Genomic DNA, 16,642 nt, shown 5'->3' on the forward strand with positions numbered 1-16,642 from the left:
TATAATAAAAATAACTCCAAAAAAATAGGCAAAAGGCCTGAGCAGACCCTTCACAAAAGAGAATACTTGAATGGCTAATATACGCACATACAAATGTGCCCAATATTATTAATCATATGAGAAATTCAAATTAAAACCGCAATGACATGCCATTTGACACCCACCAAGATAGCTGAGAGGAAAAAAAAAAAGTCTGCCTGACCAAGGAGAAGATGTGTATCAACTGAAAACTCTCACACCGCTGGTGGGAATGCAAAATGGTACAGCCATTTTGTAAAGCAAGTGGCAGTCTTCTGTAAACATACCTTACCATAGGACCCAGCCGTCTCTGGAGAAGGGGTTACATCCGCGTGGCTGTTTTTCAAAACTCATCGAACTGTACACTTAAAATCGGTGCATTTTACTGTAGATAAAAAGTCTAGATAGACTTTACGGCTATAAAAACAAAATAAAAAATAGGCTAAATAACAAAAAAGCCATTACCAAGGGTCCTCTTCGGTCCCTCAGGGTCAGTGAGCCCCCTAGGCATGGCACACTAGGCAGCAAGTCGGGAACGAAACTGCGGAGAAGGTGTCGCGACCGGATCCCCAAACGCAGCGGCCGCAGAGCCTCGGTCCCGGCCCGCCCTGGCCGGCGGCTCGTTGCAGTTTCGATTTTCCCTCTGATCGCTTGGGTTCCCAGACAGCTCCGCCCCTCAGCCTCTGTCGAGCACTCGGAAAACCTCTCCCGGCTTGCCGCGCTCCTCCAGCCGGGCTTTAAAGGGAGTCGGGGGCCGGGCGAGGCGGGGACCTCGCCGGAGCCGAGACGCAGGCATGACGGCCGAGGAGCGCAGGAATCTGCGCACCTTCGGAGACTACGTCAGGAAAACCCTGGACCCTACCTACATCCTGGGTTATATGACCCCCTGGTTGAGGGAAGGTGAGTGGTCCCCAGCGGCGCCCCTTCGCCCGGGTCTCCGGAGTTCCCGCGCGCTCCTCAGGGGCGTGGAGCTGGAGGACAATTTTTATTTTCTTTTTAAAAATCAATACAGGTAGGTTGCTAGGAACGCCGGTTTTAGGGCAAGATCTCCACAGCATTTTAGACCAGAGATTGCCAGAGTTTGAGGAGACTTTGGAGGCCCAGATGGAGAAACTGAGGCTCAGCCAAGTGAAATGACTTGCTCAGGAGCACGCATCTATTTAGGTTCAGAGCTGGGGAAAGAAATCGCTGTCCGCGTCATTTATTTTCACCAGTAGTTACCTCGACTTTTGCTGACATCGGAGAACCAGAAGATGGGTGCGGTGGAGTGGATGCCAACTCATAGTCATTCCTTAGGACAGAATGCCCTATTTTTTTCTAGGTTTTTAGGCTGTGATCTTTACTGCAGCAGATCGCCTGGTTTTTTCTCCTGCTGCGCGGCTGCTGGGTCCACAACCACCAACCTTTTGGTCAAGGAAGTGTTTAACTGTTGCACCACCGCGGTTCCTTAGAAGATATTGTTTACAGGCCCTTAAAAAATTTTACAGCTCAAGGTTGGAGTGAGGGGGAAGGAGTGAGGGGGAAGGAGTGAGGGGGAAGGAGTGAGGACTGTTCTTGTTTTTAGGCGCCATGAAGTGGTTTCCGACTCATAGTGACCCTGTCTACGTACAACAGAACAGAACACTGCGCAGAACACTGCCTGGTCCTGTGGCCATCCTCGCAGTTGCTGCTGTGCTTGAGCCCGTGGTTGCAGCCACTGTGTCAATCCATCTCGTGTAGGGTCTTCCTCTTTTTTGCTGTCGCTGTAACTTTACCAAGCATGATGTCCTTCTCCAGGGATTGGTCCCTCTTGATAACATATCCAGAGTATGTGAGACAAAGTCTCACCATCCTTGTTTCTAAGGAGGGTTCTTGCTGTACTTCTTCCAAGGCAGATTTGTTCCTTCTTCTGGCAGCCCATGGTATATTCAATATTCTTCACGAACACCATAATTCAAATGCATCATTTCTTCTCTGGTCTTTCTTATTCATTGTCCGGCTTTCGCAGGCATCTGAGGCGATTGAAAACACCACGACTTGGGTTAGGTGGGCCTTAGTCCTCAAAGTGACATCTTTGCTTTACAATGCTTTAAAAAGATCTTTTGCAGCAGATTAGCCCAATGCAATATGTCATTTGATTTCTTGACTGCTGCTTCCATGGGCATTGATTGTGGATCCAAGTAAAATGAAATCCTTGACAACTTCAGTATTTTCTCTGAAGTTGTCGAGGATAGGACTGTACAAATGATTACAGTGTCATGGTACAAAGTGCTCTTGAGCTCAAAGGAGGTTGACTGCTTACTCTGCTGGGCCTTATCTGCACTTTCAAACAACTTGAGAGAAGCAAGACTTTTTCCAGAGTGAATGGCTTTAGCCTTCAGTACAGACCCAGAGGTGTTTCCCTCTGGCTTCTCAGCCAGATGATCATGGATAACGTCCATTCTGTAAATTGGTGTTGAACCTTTTTGTGCTGGAGATGAGGGTAGCCTTCTGGGAAAGAAAGAGGAGGGGAAGAGAGGGAGTACTTGATACAAGAGCAGAGATGAGAGAGGGGGTCTGGCAATTTCTCTTCAGTCTCTTAAGTACCTAAATATTTTTTCTGATGTTAGAAAGTTTTTGAAAATTACATTAAAGTAGAGAGGTAACTAGGGTGCTAATTGCTATGTGGAAACCAAACCACAAGTTGTGAAGTGAGGACTGAAAGAATTCCACAGAAAAAAGTGGACCTCTCCTTTTTAGTTGTGCCCATAGGGAAGTAAAAAAAATAGCATCTTAATGACCATAGTATCTTGGGCCTCTGAAGCATGTAAGCACATGCAAGATGTCTCTTTTGGCAATCCATGGAATGAATGAAACTGACACATTTTAAAGATCCAAAGATACAAATAGAATGGGTGCAAAAGGATGGAAAAAGATACATCGTGCAAACAGCAACAGTGAGAAAGTTGGAGTGGCTGTACTAGTATCAGACTAGATAGACTTTAAAACAAATACAGATAATAGAGATAAGGAGGAACATTTTATAATGATAATAAGGTCACTCCATCAGGAAGACATGACAGTTATAAACATATATGCATCTAATAACACCATCAAATTACATGAAGCAAAAAGTGACAGAAATGAAGGGAGAAATAGACAATTTGAGAATAATCTTTGGAGACTAAAATACCTCATGTTCCATAATGAATAGGAAAACGAGACAGGAAATAAACTAGGAAATAGAAGACTTGAAGAACACTATAAACCATCTCAACCTCACAGACATCTATAGAGCATTCCACCCAATAATAGCAGAATATACATTCTTCTGAAATGAACATAGAACTCATATGCTAGGCCATAAAACAAACCTCTGTACATTTGAAAGAGTAGAAATAATATAAAATATGTTCTCTGACCACCTTTAAAAAAAAAACAAAACACCTAGACCAGTTGCCATCGAGTAAATATTAACTCTGGTGACCCCAAGTGTATCAGAGTAGAACTGTGCTCCATAGGATCTTCTTTTCTTTCTTTCCTTTTTTTTTTTTGAACATTTTATTGTTGTTTGGGTGAAAGTTTATAGAGCAAATTAGTTTCCCATTCAACAATTTATGCATAGCTTGTTTTGTGACATTGGTTGCAAACCCCCGAATGTGTTAGCACTTTCTCCCCTTCCTCCCTGGGCTCCCTGTGTCCATTCGCCCAGCTTTCCTGCCCCTATTTTCCTTCCAAACTTTGCTTTTGGGCATCTGTTGCTCTTTAGGTCTCATATGGTTGATTGTTCTGAGGTGTACATTCCTTACTGGTGTTATTGTTCATTTTATAGGCCTGTCTATTGTATAGGAGCCCTGGGGACACAGTGGTTAAGAGCTCAGCTGCTAATCTAAAGGTCGGCAGTTTGAATTCACCAGCTACTCCTTGGAAACTCTATGGGGCAGTTCTACTCTTTCCTATAGGGTCGCTATGAGTCGGAATCAACTCAACAGCAACAGGTTTTTTTTTTTTTTTTGGTCTGTTGTTTGGCTGTAAAGTGATCTCTGAGAGTGATTTTCAATTCCACGTTTGAAGGATGTCTAAGGGCCATAGTCTCGTGGATTCCACTAGTCTCTATCAGACAAGTAAGTCTGGTCTTTGTTATGAGTTTGAATTTTGTTCTGCATTTCTCTTTCATCCTGACCATGACCTACTATTATGGCTCCGGTCAGAATGGTCAGAAGTGGTAGTTGGGCACCATCTAGTTCTTCTGGTCTCAGGCTATTGGAGGCAGTGGTACATGTGGTCCATTAGCCCTTTGGACCAGTTGCTTCCTTGAGTCTTTGGTTTTCTTCACTGTTCTTTGCCCTGGATGGGAAGAGACCAATTGTTGTATCTCAGATGGCCACTCATAAGCTATCCAGCTTACGAACTAACCAGTTGCTACTCACCAAGGTAGGATGTAGAACGTTGTCTGTATGGATTTTGTGACATGCCGGGTGACCTAGATTTCCACTGAGACTATGGTCTCTAGCTCTCAAGCTCAGTATCTCAGTTCCGGGAAGTGTATGGTTATGGCTAAGAAGTTTTCATGACTCTGTCTCCTATGTGTACTGTTGCATACATAGGTATATCTGCAGCATGTATACATATATATTTTGTTATACATATATATGTATGTGGGTATAATACCATATGCCCTCCCACCACTGTTCAGCTTGCTTATCTACCTGTGTATCTGCTTGTACATTGTTATTTTTACTGTTGTTGCATGATTGTTTATGTATTAGTATTTACTGTTGCCGTTTACTCTTGTGTACCTTTCAGTGTCTTCCTTTACTTTATGTTGTGCTGACTTTCCCCATTTTGTGTATTATCTCTCCCTTTACCAAAGTTAGTACATGTCCTCTATCTAGTTAGTGGTTTTCCCTCCCCCCTCTCATCCCTAGTGACCATCAAAAAATGTTCCTGTCTGTGTGAAAACCTTTTCTTGAGTTTTTATGATAGTGGCCTCATACAGTGTTTTTCCTTTAGTGATTGACTCATTTCACTGTGCATAATGTCTCCAGGTTAATGCACCCTGTAAGATGTTTTGCGGATTTGTCATTATTCTTTAATGTTGTCTGGTATTCCATTGTGTGTATGTACCACAGTTTGTTTATCCATTTATCCATTGATAGGCACTTAGGCTGTTTCCATCTTTTTGCTATAGTAAATAATGCTGCAATGAACATGGACGTGCATGTGTCTATTTGTGTCACAGTTCTTACTATATATACCTAGGAGTGGGCTTGCTGGATCATATGGTATTTCTATTTCCAGCTTTTGAGGAAGCACATACCATTTTACAGAGTGGTTGTACCATTTTACATTCCCACCAGCAGTGTATGAGAGTTCCAATCTTCCCACACTTCTCCAGCATTTCTTGTTTTCTGTTTTTTGGATCATTGTCATTATTACTGGTATAAGATGGTATCTCATTGTAGTTTTGATTTGGATCTCTCTAATGGCTAACGATTGCAAGTATCTTTTCATGTATTTGTTGGCCACCTGGATGTCTTTGGTGAAGTGTCTGTTCATGTCCTTTGCCCATTTTTTAATTGGGTTGTTTGTCTTTTCGTTGTTGTGTTGTTAGAGTTTTCTACAGTTTAGAGATTAAACCCTTGTCAGATATGTCAGAGCCAAAATTTTTTCCCCAGTCTGTGGGTTCTGTTTTTACCCTTTTGGAAAAGTCTTTTGATGAGCATAAGTATTTGATTTTCAGGAGGTCCCAATCGTCTAGTTTATCTTCTGCTCTTTGTGCCTTTTGAGTTATGTTTGATAATCTATTTATGCCGTAAATTAGGGATTCTAGGTCCTATTTTTTCTTCTATGATTTTTAGGGTTTTAGTTTTACATTAAGGTCTTTGAACCATCTTGAGTTAGTTTTTGTGTATGGTGTGAAGTACGAATCCTGGTTGATTTCTCTGCAGATAAATATCCAGTTTTGCCAGCACCATTTGTTAAAGAGAGTATCTCTTCCCCATTTAATGGATTTTGACCCTTTGTTGAAGATTAACTGTCCATAGGTGGATGGATTTGTTCCTGGGTTCTCAATTCTGTTCCATTCTGTGTATCAGTTGTTGTACCAGTACCAGGCCGTTTTGATTACTATGGCCGTATATAGTAGGTTCTAAGATTGGGAAATATGAGGCCTCATACTCTGTTCTTCTTCTTCATAGGATTTCCAATCACTAATTTTTTGGAAGCAGATCACCAGGCCTTTCTTCTGAGGTGCATCTGGGTAGATTTGAACCTTTTGGGTAGCAGCCAAGGGTGTTAACTCTTTGTACCACAAAGGATCTCCCCTCTGAACATAGTGGAATGAAATTAAAAATCAGTAAAAGGAAGAAATTTGGAGAGCTCACATATATGTGGAAATTAAGGAACACACTCCTAAATAACCAATGGGTCAAAGAAGAAATCAAAAGGGAAAATGGAGTGAATGAAACACTAACAGACTGGTGTGAATCCCATTCTTTATGCACTCATGTATTGATTCAATAAATTAAAGTGCCTCATTTGTGTCAGGCATTATGCTAGCATGGGAGATAATTAACTAAGCACATATTATCTAATAAAACCTAACCAAACCTGCTGCCATTGAGTATATTTCAACTTGTGGCAACCCCATGTGTTGCAGAGTAGAACTGAGCTTTATAGAGTTTTCTTGGCTGTAATCTTATGGAAACAGATCACCAGGCCTTTCTTCATAGTCTGTCAGCTCCGCAGAAACCTGTTCAGCATCACAGCAACACCCAAGCCTCTGCTGACAGAGGGGTGTGGCTGTGCTTAAGATGCATTGACCAGGATTTGAACCTGGGCCTCCTGCATGTAGGCAAGAATTTATCAGTGAACCACTACTGCCCCCTTTCACTTTCTGATTTTGCTGTAATTTTTACTGATGCCATGAAGTGGCCCTATTTTCGCACCCTTAGTTTTACAGTAAATTCTCAATTAATGAATTAATTCTGAATGAATAAATTTTGCACAAAACTTGTTGCTGTTGAGTCGATTCTGACTCATAGCGACCCTGTAGGACACAGTAGAACTGTCCCATAGGGTTTCCAAGGAGTAGCTGGTGGATTCAGACTTCTGACCTTTTGGTTAGGAGGTGAGCTCTTAACCACTATGCCACCAGGGAATAAAAGATTATCAGGAAAGCCATTGTTCGTCCATTTACCCCAGTGTTACCATGACTTCTCCCTTGTTGTGAGGCACCTTTTCCAAGCATTTTTTTTAGAAACTTCTTTTCTTAAGGCCTGCCCTAGACTGTGCTCCAAACTAGGAGAAGTTTCAAGAGACGATAGCAGAGTGGATTGGTGAACAATGGATGTAGTCTGGCTCGGCAGAGAATTTGGTGCCTTCCTGAAGTCCCTTCCAATGCATGATTTGTTACGGTCCCCATCTCTATTCGGCAAGGTCTGACAGGTTTTTTTTTTTTTTTTTTTTTTAATGATTAGTGGTTCTGCATTCATAAGTCTGTCTTGCTTTTGTTTGTAGATGAGATGCAATATATTCAGGCTGAGAAAAACAACAAGGGCACTGTGGAGGCTGCCTCAGCTTTTTTCAACTTCCTTGTGGAGCTCAAGGAGGAAGGCTGGTTCCGTGGCTTTTTGGATGCCCTGCAACGTGCAGGTTAGTTTATTTTTCTTACAAATCAAAGTATGTCACTTGGCTCTTCCAAAATGCTGTAAAGTGAAAAGCTGTTACTTTTGAGGTATCTATGTAGTTCATGTTTCTTGATCTGAGGCTGTGTAAAGACTATTTTCAGGCAGATGATATCATTATCTACCTGAAATATCCAAAGGAATCTACAGAAAGATTATTATAATTAACAGGAGAGCTTAGGAAGTTTCTTGGCTAGATGATCAGCATATGAGAATTATTTTTATATTCATCCATTGGAAACAGACCAAATTTGTAGTCTAAAATGAAATACCATTTATAATAGTAACAAAAACAGTAAGGCGTTTAGGAATAAATCTGACAAAAAGAAGTCTAAAATCTGAATGAAGAAAATGATAAAATGTTATTGAAAGATATTAAAGAAGTTCAAACTAAACAGAGATATATATTCATGCACATGAAGAGGAATACTTGATGCCATGAAAATGCCTCTTCTCCCTATATTGATCTGTATACTCAAGACGATTCTAATAAAAATCTTACAGACTTTTTCAATTAATTTGAAAAGCTGATTCTAAATTGTGTAGGGAAAAATTATAACCCAAGACTGGTCAAGACACTCATTGTCATGGATTGAATTGTGTTCCCCCAAAATATGTGTCAACTAGGTTAGGCCATGATTCTCAGTATTGTGTGGCTGTCCTCCATTTTGTGATTGTAATTATATGTTAAAGGGGCTTAGGGTGGGATTGTAACACCTTACTAAGGTCACATCTCTGATCCAATGGAAAGGGAGTTTCCCTGGAGTGTGACCTGCACCACCTTTTATCTTAGAAGAGATAAAAGGAAAGGGAAGCAAGCAGAGAGGGGGGACCTCATACCACCAAGAAAGAAGCACTGGGAGCAGAGTGCGTCCTTTGGACCCAGGGTTCCTGCATGGAGAAACTCCTAGGCCAGGGGAAGATTGATGAGAGGGACCTTCCTCCAGAGCTGACAGAGAGAGAAAGCCTTCCCCTGGAGCTGACACCCTGAATTTGGACTTATAGCTTACTAGACTGTGAGAAAATAAATTTCTCTTTGTTAAAGCTATCCAGTTGTGGTATTTCTGTTATTTCTGTTATAGCAGCACTGGATAACTAAGGTACCCATCAAGAAGAAGAATTCAGTAGGTTGGGGCATCCCCTTCTAAATATCAAGTTTTATTATAAAGCTTCAGCCATTGAGACAATGTAGTGTTTGTTCTGGAATCAACAAATTGACGAACGGAATGGAATGGAGTGGAATGGGGTGGGGTGGAGTGGAGTGAAGTGGAGTGGAATGGAATGGAGTGGAATGGAGAGCCTCCAAATAGACCCATATATTTATGGAAACCTGGGAAACAAAGTCTATTTGATAAGTTGCAATGGGCCATTACAAACTGGGTAACATAAATAGGTTAATATTTAAAACCAAACAAATCCTAAATTTTTATACAAGTAAATTTTATTCCTTACATTATTCCATTCACAAAGATTGAATTTCAAAAGAATTAAAGACAATTATAAAAAGCAAAATTTTAATAATTTTAGAAAAAAATATAGAATAATATTTTTGTGACCTTGGGGTCGCAGGATTTTTGAAACAAGACATTAAAGCATTAACCATAAAATAAAGGTTGATAAATTTGACATTAAAATTAAGACATCTGTTTATTTAAAAACACCATAAGGAAAGTGAAAAAACAAGTTACAACTGAGAGAGGATATGTATAAAATATATAATCACTAAAAGGATTAGTATCCAGAATATCTGAAAAAGGCTTAAAAATCAATCTAATATTGAGAATGTTCATGTATTGTGAAGAATTGACTTGACGGCACCCAACAGCAACAATAACAAAGACAAAAATCAAGGGCTGTAAGTGAAATCTGTGGATTACTTTGGAAAGAAGATTTTATGCCAAGATCAAATATATGACTTGTAATTTGTCATTAGTACTTTCTCCTAGGAGCCCTGGTAGCACAGAGGCTAAAAGATTGGCTGCTAACCAAAAGGTCAGCAATTTGAATCCACCAATTGCTCCTTGGAAGCTCTATGGGGCAGTTCTACGCTGTCCCATAGGGTTGCTATGAGTCAGAGTTGGCTGGACAGCAATGGGTTTCTTGGGACTTCCTCCTAAGGATTCAGAAGAGGATGTGGAATGAGGGGTATCATTGCTTATGTCAGATGATTCTTGGCTGAAAGCAGAGAATACCAGAAAGATGTTTACCTGATTTTTATTGATCGTACTAAGGCATTTGACTGTGTGGGTCATAAGAAATTATGGATAACACTGCAAAGAATGGAAATTCCAGAACATTTAATTGTGGTCATGTGGAACCTGTACATAGACCAAGAGACAGTTTTTCGAACAGAACAAGAGGATATTCCATGGTTTAAAATCAGGAAAGGTGTGTGTCAGGGTTGTATCCTTTCACCATACTTACTTCAGTTTGTATGTTGAGCAAATAATTTGAGAAGCTGTACTATGTGAAGAATGTGGCATCAGGATTAGAGAAAGACTCATTAACAGCCTGCAATATGCAGATGATACAACCTTGCTTGCAGAAATTGAAGAGCACTTGAAGCACTTACTGATGAAGATCAAAGACCACACCTTCAGTATGGATTATACCTCAACATAAAGAAAACAAAAATGCCCACAAGTAAATCAATAAGCCATCATGATAAACGGAGAAAAGATTGAAATTGTTAAGGATTTCATTTTACTTGGATCCACAGTCAACACCCATGGAAGCAGCAGTCAAGAAATCAAATGATGCATTCATTGCATTGGGCAAATCTTATGCAAAAGACCTCTTAAAGGGTTAAAATGCAAAGATGTCACTTTGAGGACTAAGGTGTGCCTGACCCAAGCCATGATACTTTTAACTGCCTCATATGCATGTGAAAGCTGGACAATGAATGAGGAAGATCAGAGAAGAATTGATGTCTTTGAATTATGGTGTTGCCGAAGAATATTGAATATACCATGGACTAAAAAAAAAAAAAAAATTTTTATCAGAAGAATGAACAAATCTGTCTTGGAAGAAGTACAGCCAGAGTGCTCCTTAGAAGTTAGAATGATGAGACTTTGTTTTACGTACTTTGGACATGTTATCAGGAGAGACCAGTCCCTGGAGAAAGACATCATGCTTGGTAAGGCAGAGGGTCAGCGAAAGAGAGGAAGACCCTCAATGAGATGGGTTGACATTGTGGCTGCAGGAATGGGCTGAAGCATAGCAATGATTGTGAGGATGGCGCAGGACTGGGCAATGTTTCATTCTATTGTACATGGGGTCACTGCCATGGATTGAATTGTGTCCCCTCAAAATACCTGTTAACTTGGTTAGGTCATCATTCCCAGTATTGTATGATTGTCTACCATTTTTTCATCTGGTGTGATTTCCCTATGTGTTGTAAATCCTGTCACTATGATGTTAATGAAATGAATTATCGGCAGTTATATTAATGAGATCTACAAGATTAAATAGTGTCTTAAGCCAATCTCTTTTGAGATACAACAGAGAGAAGCCAGCAGAGAGACAGGGAGACCTCATACCATTAAGAAAGCAGCACCAGGAGCAGAGTGCGTCCTTCGGATCTGGGGTCCCCGTGCCTGAGAAGCTCCTTGACCAGTGGAAGATTGATGACAAGGGTCTTCCTTGAGAGGTGACAGAGAGAGAAAGCCTTCTCCTGGAGCTGATGCCCTGAATTTGGACTTGTAGGCTACTAGACTGTGAGAGAATACATTTCTCTTTGCTAAAGCCATCCAATATAATACAACAATACTTGTGGTATTCTGTTAGAGCAGCACTAGATGACTAAGATGGTCACTATGAGTCGGCACCTGACAACAACAACAATGTTCTCCTAAAGGACGCTAAACATTTTTTAGAGTACATAAAAGGTTGGGTGCTTAAAGTAAACATTAATTTTTCTTTTTGAAAAATCATTATTAGTTCAGGTAATTCATAGATTTTTTTTCAAGGGTTCTCTTGCTGTATATACAAACATGATTCTTATGATTTTTTTTCAGTTGATGTCATAAATGTTCCCATTTTCTTCTTTATTTTCAGGTTATACTGGACTTTATGAAGCCTTTGAAAGCTGGGATTTCCAAAAAATTGAAAAATTGGAGGAGCATAGATTGCTTTTAAGACGTTTACAACCAGAATTCAAAACCAGTATTAATCCATTAGATATTCTTCCTGAAATATCCCAGTGTTTAATTAATCAGGAATGTGAAGAAATTAGACAGGCAAGTTAATTAATATAAAAATACTAATATTTGGGAAAATAACTTGAAAATGGAAAAATTTTTTAAATTTCTATGCTGTTTGAGACCTGAGAAAAATATCTGAACTTCACAAAAGTTCTCAAATTCAAGATATAATTACATAATAGTACTTTTAATGTGAACTGGGTAATTTTTATGTCAATTTTTTTTATATTTGCCCTCTTATCAGTTAAAATTACTTTATTACTCTCGTGAAAAATGTTTCATGTCAATTTAAATAAAATTGAACAGTTCAGCAAATAAAAAGATAAAAGGAAAAAGGCTGTAGACTAGTAGTCAAGCGCTCAGGTTCTAGGCACACAATTTTGTTAGATTCCTTGCTCAGCCACTTACTAGTGGTGTGATCTTGGGCTAGTTAATTAGCCTCTGTAAGCCTCTGTTTCTTCATATGTAAATGGGATTAATAATAACCCACTACCCACTGCTGTCGAGTCGATTCCGACTCATAGTGATTAATAATAGTGCCTTATTAATATGATATTTTCATAGGGATTCAATGAGATAATATATGTGAAGTGCTTACATATGTCTGCACACAATAACAAGTGCTTAATAAATTTTAATTTGTATAATTGTAATGATGGTTAATAATAACAGTCATATAAATCCCACTACCCAGAAAAAATATTAGTCAATATTTTGTTGTATTCTTCCGAATATCTCTCTATGCCAATATACCTATATTCTGAATGGTTGGTGGATGGCTTAATTCTTTTCCTCATATTGCTGATGATAGGTCTAAGTGCTCAGAATAAATGGGGAGGCTTGGCTTAACATAGTGATATCAAGTATAGAGGACAAGGATGAAGGAAAGGGTATTTTAAAAGACTGTTAGCTGGCACAAAAGTGGTCCTGAGTAAGACCCACTGAACCATAGTGTACAATGAGTTTTAAGTCAGATAGTACTTAAATTGATGTTTTTTCTGTAAAAACTCATGAAAGGAAAACTTTTGAAATGATTGATCAACAAACTGCAGTTGCCTTGCTTAGGTTTGTTTCAACAAGGGGTCGATGGCAGGTGCGGAGAAAATGGTTGAATGCCTCGTCAGATCAGACAAGGAGAACTGGCCCAAAGCTTTGAAACTTGCTTTGGAGAAAGAAGAGTGCAACTTCAATGAACTGTGGATTGTAGAGAAAGGTAGGACATTCTAAGGAAGAACTCTGAAAAGAGAAGTGGGAAGGTCTGAAAACATGCTCTCCATTCCTCATGGGTCTACTTAGGGCTTCCTCATTCCTTCCTGTTTTTCACTTTCTGTTCGGTATGTGTCTAGACTATCAGAGACATAGCTTGAGAATTCTAAAGGTTCAAATTCCAGGACTCACTCCCTTTAGAAGTAGAACCAGCATAGGCCTTGCCTGGTTTTTTCACCTGGAACCCATCTGAAACTGGCTCAGACCAAGAGTGGAAAAAAAAAAAAAAAAAGGGGGGGGAAGAAGAGTCTGTGGTGATTAAGTACCTGAGCTCATTTGGCTTCCGGAAGCTAACATCTTCTCAGAGCATTGTTTTAAAGGCTGAAGGTGAACCATCTGAGTGGTCTTAGCTTTCCTTAGGCTTCTTAGTTGTTCAAGAAATTTTTGGGTTGGGGCAGTTAGAAATGGAAGACATGAATGCCTCCTGAAGGAGTGCTTCTCTTCTTTAATGTACAAATGAATCACCTGGGGACCTTGTTTAAATGAAGATTCTGATTCAGTAGGAGCTCAAGATTCTGCATTTCTAATAACCTTTGGAAGCTGCAGGTCCATGCTCCACACTGCTTTGAGTAATAAAAGTGCTAAACGGCATTGGAGTTCAAACTCCAAATTGAGATTTCAAAGTCAAAACGATTCTTTTAGTTGTTTTCAAAGGTGAAAGGAGTGGTGGTGGGGAAGTCGTAATGAAAGTTTAAAATTTCAGTGTTATGACCTCTTTGTAAAAAGGAGCCCTGGTGGCTGCTAACCGAAAGGTTGGAAGTTAGAACCCACCAGCTTCTCCTTGGGAGAAAGATGTGACAATCTGCTCCCTTAAAGATTTACACCCTTAGAAACCCTATGGGGCAGTTCTACTCTGTCCTGTAAGGTTTCTATGAGTCGAAATTGACTCAATGGCAGTGGGTTTGTTTGTCTTCTTTGTGGGGCCTACCCCTTCAAAACTATTATCAGGTTATGTTAAAGATTCTAAGATGTTTTTTGGTCTCATAAAGGTGCAGAAGATGTTGAAATTAAAGATCTTGGGGATGGTGAAATGGAAACTTCTGAAGTACAAATATTCTACCAGGAAGAACCAGAATACCAGAATCTTAGTCAGAGTTCATGTCCACCTTCAGGTACCTGGCATTGTTTGTTCTTTTCTATAATGGTGCTCTTCAGGTAATTTCTGTGGGGATATGTTTTATAGTGCCAAAAGTCACAGCCTTGTGAAAAGGTTTTTGAGGAAAATTGGAAAAGAGAATTTTTGTTAAAATAGGTTTTTTTTTTCAATAATTACAAATGCCCATTCTTTCCCTTCCATACCTGTCATCTACTTCTTCTCATCCTTTTATCACTAAGAAATAAGGTGCATGTCTATGTTAAAAATGCAAATAAGAGTCCTCCCCAAACCTCAACTTACTCAACTTCTATGAAATCCAAAATCAGTTGTAAAGAAATGCTTCTACTATTTGTTAGCCAGTTGCTCAGTTTTCTTTTCAGGTCCCAGGGCTGCCATGTAAGTTAATGAAGTTTGTACACTGCACAAGTTGTGCCTGGTTGAGGGAATGAACGGGGGCTGAGGTGCAGCCCGGGCTGCAAGAGGGGCTCCTTTTTCTAATTCTCACAAAGGCACTGTATAAGGCCCACCTTATCTTTCTTTCTTTCTTTTAATATTTTATTGTATTTTTGGTGAAAGTATATACAACCAAATAGATTCCCATTCAACAACTTCTACACATGATATTCAGTGACATTGGTTACATTCTTCACATTATGTTAATATTCTCATTATTTCCATTCCAGTTAACTTAGTCCATTCCGATTAACTTAGTCTCACTGCCCCTCAACCTTCTCTGTGCTTTAGAGTAATTTTTGTCCATTTGGTCTCATACAGATGATTTTTAAAAAGAGTACAACACTCAAGGGTGGCATTCTTTGCTTTTTGAGCTAACCTGCTGTTTAGTTAAAAGGTAACTTGAGGGGATAGTTTCGGTTCAAGACCTCAAGGAGTCCTCCAGTCACAATCGGTCCAGTAAGTCTGGATTCCTTGAGAATTTGAAGTTCTATTCCACGTTTTTCTCCCTTTCTGTCAGAATCCATCGGTTGTGGCCCTCATCAGAATGTTTGGTAGTGGCAGCTGGGCAACCACCTTATCTTTCTTGAAGCATAGTTTTGTGTTACATTAGGAGACCAGAAGGTTGCATGAGGAGGCATTATAAAAAGTTACTTATAAAAGGGCATCAGGAAGGAAATTATGATTAATGATAAGTAGCGTTAAAGGAAGGAGCCCTGGTGGCACAATGGTTAACCATTCGACTGCCAACCAAAAGGTCAGTAGGTTGAACCTATCAGTCACTCCATGGGAGAAAGAGGTGCAGCCTGTTTCTGTATAGATTTACAGCTTTGGAAACCCTATGGGGCAGTTCTCCCCTGTCCTGCAGGGTTGCTATGAGTCAGAATCGACTTGATAGCAGAAGGTTTGGTTTTGGTTGGCTAGTGTTAAAGGAAGATGTGATTTTGGCATAACAAGATAAGAAAATGTGCAGATTACTACTGTAACCAGATGATGCACCTTTTTTTTTTTGTCATTCCATAATAAAATCCATGAATATTAGTTCTTAGCTATAAAGTTTTCTCTTACACTTGAAGTTCCTTAGCCTTTCAGAAATTCTCCGTTTCTTTAAAATGGGTAAGTTGGACTCACTAGGTGATTTCCAAAATCTTTTTTAGCTTTTAACATTTTATATGACTATTTTTTAGTGAGATAGTCTCTGACTTTTTTTTTTTTTTAATTTTGGTCTGTTGGGAGAGAATACCATGTGAGAGCCTGAAGAATTATAAAGCATGGGGTTGCTCTTCAATAAGAGATTGCTCTGGGACTCCGATGTTAACAGTTTAGTTTTCTTCGAAGATTTTGGAGGGACTTGTCGTAGCATTTCCTTTAACCTGTGATCATCTGCCTTGACCTGAATTAGGCCATTCTTGCTTTAATTCTCCCTTTCTAAGTGCCCATGATTTTTTAAGAAAGAATTCTTCGTGTTTTTGTTTGTTCGTTTCTTGTTTTTCTTTTTTTGCAGTCGATCCTTTGTCACTGAGGGAAACTTCTGAACTTCAGATCAGTGGAGAAGCTGAAATGGTCAACAAAAGACGAGGATTCTAGTTTCTTTAAAGGACACCTTTCTTGCCAGAGTCAGAATTCATGTCCATTGGACTGTAGCTATTGTTGTGATTTCACAGATCCATAACTATTTGGTAATTTTGTTTCATTTGTATTACAGAAGTGTCTCATACTAACTTGTACAGCCCCTTGAAGCCAAGAAATTACCAATTAGAGCTCGCTTTGCCTGCTCAGAATGGAAAAAATACAATCATATGTGCTCCTACTGGTAAGCTGATTGCCATTACTTACAGTTTGTTTCTCTGTTTGCTTCCTTTTTTTTTTCTTTTATTGAATACCTGGAAAAAATAGGCAAGTTTCAGTTTTTTCCCTTATTCCATTTGTCTTTTGAAAAAAACACCCTATTAATACAGTCT

The 16,642-nt window shown here is 39.5% G+C and overlaps 1 protein-coding gene across 3 annotated transcripts in view; it reads left to right on the forward strand.

Moving 5' to 3' along the window:
- The first annotated feature begins 686 nt into the window (after positions 1–686).
- Positions 687–16,642, forward strand: part of RIGI (RNA sensor RIG-I) — a 44,960-nt gene continuing 29,004 nt past the window's right edge. The window contains exons 1-6 of one of the 3 annotated variants that reach the window (XM_010587882.3): positions 687–918; positions 7,498–7,632; positions 11,721–11,902; positions 12,932–13,079; positions 14,122–14,244; positions 16,387–16,494. In XM_010587882.3, the coding sequence (XP_010586184.1) occupies positions 813–918; positions 7,498–7,632; positions 11,721–11,902; positions 12,932–13,079; positions 14,122–14,244; positions 16,387–16,494 (802 nt within the window). In that variant the 5' untranslated portion in view covers positions 687–812. Of the gene's footprint in view, positions 919–7,497; positions 7,633–11,168; positions 11,314–11,720; positions 11,903–12,918; positions 13,080–14,121; positions 14,245–16,386; positions 16,495–16,642 lie in introns of those variants that run through there. The other 2 variants (XM_064291811.1, XM_064291809.1) reach the window with 2 other exon arrangements.

Source organism: Loxodonta africana, chromosome 9, assembly GCF_030014295.1.
Source record: "Loxodonta africana isolate mLoxAfr1 chromosome 9, mLoxAfr1.hap2, whole genome shotgun sequence".
Classification (NCBI taxonomy): Eukaryota; Metazoa; Chordata; class Mammalia; order Proboscidea; family Elephantidae; genus Loxodonta; species Loxodonta africana.